The 4,489-nt window shown below is 40.5% G+C and overlaps 1 protein-coding gene across 1 annotated transcript; it reads right to left on the minus strand.

The window, feature by feature from the left end:
* Window positions 1–1,476: 1,476 nt before the first annotated feature.
* Window positions 1,477–4,489, minus strand: LOC125838472 (uncharacterized). The gene is made up of 4 exons (XM_049517519.1): window positions 3,648–4,489; window positions 2,504–2,662; window positions 1,937–2,032; window positions 1,477–1,852 (listed from the first exon to the last, which is right to left on the minus strand). Exons 1-4 carry the CDS (start codon window positions 4,487–4,489, stop codon window positions 1,477–1,479), a joined length of 1,473 nt encoding a protein of 490 aa, XP_049373476.1.

Here is a 4,489-nt window from a genome sequence, read left to right on the forward strand (position 1 = left end):
TTCCCTTATTTTTCAATCAACACTCGCTTCAGCTTACTCAAGATCAAAAAGGTCTCTTCAAGGAACGTAACGGGGCTGAGTGTAAAGGTATGGTCATTTAGGTTCAATGGTTGCTATCCTCATGAAATGTGGTATGAACATCACTTTCTTTCCTTTTCTTCAAAATTTTTACCCATGCCCAAAATTCACCCCATTATTCATTTCCCATGGAATAATGGACACACCATTTCTTTTGCAATTTTCACAACTTTATTTCACAACTTTTTAGTTCGTTTTCTTTTTCATTCTTCGTTTTTTTTCTTCTTTCTCTCTCTTTTTTTGTATGGAGGGGTTCCATCTTTTTCAAAACTATGGACAAAGGGGTACTTCTTGATTTACCTTTTCTTTTGGCCTAAGTTGTACAAACAACACACCATTATTCTACTGGTAATTAAGAAATACTTAAAAGGTTTTGGGTTGCCTCCCAAACAGCGCCTTACTTAACGTTGTGGCACGACGCAGCAGTTCCTTCAGGTGTTTTCCAAATATACCATTTCAACCAAACGAAATCTCTTGACAATCCCCAGATACAATTTCAAACGTTGACCGTTCACTGTAAATGGCGGTCCTTCTTGATCTTCAACTTCTATGGCACCATTGACGAACACTCGCATGACTCTAAATGGTCCAGACCATTTGGATTTGAGCTTTCCGGGGAAGAGTCTAACTCGCGAGTTGTATAGCAAAACCCAACTTTGAAGTCACGCTTGAGTATCCGAGCATCATGCCATTTCTTCATCTTTTCTTTATAGATGGTTGAACTTTCATATGATTTGAGTCTCAATTCATCGAGTTCATTCAACTACTCTACTCTCTCCGTTGAAGCTTTTGACCAGTCTAAATTTAAAGCATTTAATGCCCACAATGCTTTGTGTTCTAACTCGACGGGCAAATGACAAGCTTTACCATAAACCAACTGATATGGAGACATCCCGATAGGTGTTTTGTAAGCAGTCTGATATGCCCATAGTGCATCATGAGTTTCTTAGACCAGTCAGTTCTATTGACATTTACTGTCTTTGCCAAGATGCTTTTGATTTCCCGATTCGACACTTCGACTTGGCCACTTGTTTGGGGATGATATGGGGTTGCCACTTTGTGTTTCACCCCATATTTATTCAGTGTCATTGAGAACCACTTATTGCAAAAGTGGGATCCCCCATCGCTAATGATTGCTCTCGGAGTGCCAAATCTTGCAAAGATACATCATTTTAGGAATTGGACAATGCTTTTTCCTTCGTTGTTTGGAAGTGCGGTGGCTTCCACCCATTTGGAAACATAATCTACAGCCACTAAGATAAATTTATTTCTAAACGAGCCCACAAATGGGCCCATGAAATCCATCCCCCATACATCGATAGCTCGACCTCTAAAATAGAAGTGAGAGGTAATTCCTGTCTTCTGGACACTCCGCCTTGCAAACTCATGTGCATCCTTCTAGAGTGACGGCCAGTAGTATCCATTCTGGAGAACTTTAGCGGCAGTGCGAATACCACCATGGTGATCTCCCACTGGAGATGTATGGCAAGCATGGAGAATTTCTACTGCTTCTTCTTCCGGCACACACCTCCTGATAACATGGTCAACACACTCTCGGAACAAGTATGGTTCATCCCAAAAGTACTTTTTATCATTGAATAAGAATCTTTTCTGTTGGTAAAAGGTCAACTCATCCGGCATTATCCCACACACAATGTAATTTGTAAAATCTGCATACCACATTGTGTGTTTGAGGGATATTGCAAACACTCGTTCATCGGGGAAAGAGTCGTCTATGTCAACCTCATGCTCAACATTTGCCCATTCTTCCAATCTTGATAAATGATCATTCACTTGATTTTCGCATCCTCTTCGATTCTTCACCTCGAAATCAAATTATTGTAATATTAGTACCCACCTAATCAATTGTGGTTTTGCATCTTTCTTTGCCTTCAAGTACCGGAGTGCAGCATGATCAGTGTGTACGATTACTTTGGTGCCTAGCAAGTATGACCTGAATTTTTCAAATGCATAAACTACTGCAAGGAACTCTTGTTCGGTGATCGTATAATTTTGCTGGGCACTATTTAGAGTCTTGCTTGCATAGTAAATTGGGTGAAACAGTTTGTTGCACTTTTACCCCAACACAACCCCCAGTGCCATACCGCTAGCGTCACACATTAACTCAAAATATTCGGACCAATTAGGGGTGATGATAATCGGAGTGGATATTAGTTTCTCTTTCAAACATTGAAATGCAGCCACACAAGCATCATTAAAGTGAAATTTCACTTCTCGAAGAGTTTGCATAGTGGGAGTGCAATCTTCGAAAAGTCTTTAATGAACCTTTTGTAAAATCCTGCATGCCCCAAGAAGCTGTGAACACCTTTTACTGAAATCGGCGGGGTTAATTTCTCAATGACCTCAATTTGTGCCTTATCAACTTCCAGCCCCTTTTGCGACACCTTATGCCTAAGAACAATACATTGTTTTACCATAATGTGACATTTCTCCCAATTCAGAACCAGATTCATTTCCACGCATCTTTGGAGGATCTGTCCTAAGTGAGTCAAGCACTCTTCGAACGTATCCCCTACGACTGAGAAGTCGTCCATCAACACCTCCATAGAGTCTTGTACCATATCTGTAAAAATAGACAACATGCAATGCTGAAATGTTGTTGGGGCATTACATAGCCCGAATGGCATCTTTTTGAATGTGAATGTTCCATAAAGGAAAGTAAAAAGTGGGTTTCTTTTGATTTTCCGGTGTAATAGAGATTTGATTGTAGTCGTAGTACCCATCAAAAAACAATGCCACCCTCTTTTTGATAACCGGTCAAGCATATGATTCATAAAAGGTATTGGAAAATGGTTTTTATCGATCCATGAATTAAGCTTTCGATAGTCCATGCATACTCTCCACCCAATCACTGGTCTTGTTGGCAAAAGTTCTCCTTCTGAATTTGGGACTACCGTTATACCTCATTTTTTCGGTACACATTGCACCGGACTTACCCACTTACTATCTGCAATAGGGTAGATCACTCCCGCATCTAGCCACTTGATGATCTCTTTTTTTACCACCTCTTGCATTGGAGGGTTTAATCTCCGTCGATGTTCCACACTAGGTTTACATTTACTGTCGAGCCGAATCTTGTGTGTTCAAGTGCTGGGAGGAATTCCTACTATATCGGCTATTGTCCATCCAATAGCTTTTATATGCTTCTGCAGTACTTCAATGAGCAATTTCAGCTGCGCTTCAAGCAGATTGGCGGTGATAATTACCGATAAAGTATTATTGGTTCCTAAGAAGTCATATTTGAGATGAGAGGGTAGGGCTTTTAACTCCAGATTTGGTGGTTCTTCTGTTGATGGCTTTGCAGGGGGGACTTTCTCTGTTTTTCAGGTCGATTTCTAACTTGATTGGATTCCTTGAATATGCTCATAATCCTGATAAAGCAACTACCACTTCCTCGTAACCCTGAATTTCAAATTCTTCATAATTGGCAAGTAAAGATTCAAGGGGTTCATTTTTGCGCATTAAATGACTCACACTTACCACTACCTCATCTATCACATCCTTAGTACACACCACATGGATATTACTTGGTTGCTTCATGGATTTACAGATATTGAAGGTCACTCTCATCATCATTCACACGAAACTTCAATTTCCCGCTTTCAACATCCACCAATGCTCTCCCAATCGCTAAGAATGGCCTTCCCAAAATAATGAGGTTTTCAACATCGATCTCACAATCTAGAATCACAAAATCAGCTGGAAAGATGAACCGATCCACTTTTACCAATATGTCAAAGAGTACCCTCATTGGGTGCTTGATTGATCGATCAGCCATAAGGAGACTCATTGTGGTTGCCTTTGGTTCACCCAAACCAAGTTTCTTGTATATTGCATAGGGCATCAAGTTGATGCTTGCTCCTAAATCGCACAAGGCTTTAGCGATATGGAGCATGCCAATCTTGCGCGGGATTGTGAATGCCCCAGGATCCTCTCTCTTAGTGATTGAATGATTTGTCATAATTGCACTGCAACTATGGGGCACCTCAATCGTTTCATAGTCCAAACTCCTTTTCTTTGTAACTAGTTCTTTCATGTATTTGGCATATCCCGACATTTCCAACAATGCTTCTACCTGAGGGAAGTTAATCGATAAGCTCTTGAATACTGACAAATTTTTTTTGAACTTCTCATCTTCGTTCTTCTTTTTCAAACGTTGGGGAAATGGTGGAGGTATGTTGGGTAAAGGGTGTATGACTTTTGGAACTTGAACTTGTTGCTTTGGTTCCTTCTGTGGTTCTTTAGTGAGGTTTAGTCGAATAGGTAAATTTTGTTCCTCCACACCTTGGCCCTCTTCATGTTTTTGAGGATCCTCATCTTCCATCACATTCTCTATTGCCACTTTACCGCTACGGGTAACCACAACTAGCTCTCTTTCACTATAGTCCAT

The sequence above is a fragment of the Solanum verrucosum genome, unplaced genomic scaffold (genome assembly GCF_900185275.1).
Source record: "Solanum verrucosum unplaced genomic scaffold, falcon-dt-bn FXZP01000286.1, whole genome shotgun sequence".
Classification (NCBI taxonomy): domain Eukaryota; kingdom Viridiplantae; phylum Streptophyta; class Magnoliopsida; order Solanales; family Solanaceae; genus Solanum; species Solanum verrucosum.

Excerpts from the sequence above, each read along its gene's own strand:
- LOC125838472 (XM_049517519.1), bottom strand. The coding sequence starts at position 4,489 with ATGGACTATAGTGAAAGAGAGCTAGTTGTGGTTACCCGTAGCGGTAAA. Across the intron at positions 2,033-2,503 it reads TCACATTATGGTAAAACAAT|GTCATACTTGCTAGGCACCA; the intron begins GTATTGTTCTTA and ends TGAAAAATTCAG. Across the intron at positions 1,853-1,936 it reads GCAAAACCACAATTGATTAG|ATTGGAAGAATGGGCAAATG; the intron begins GTGGGTACTAAT and ends TCATTTATCAAG.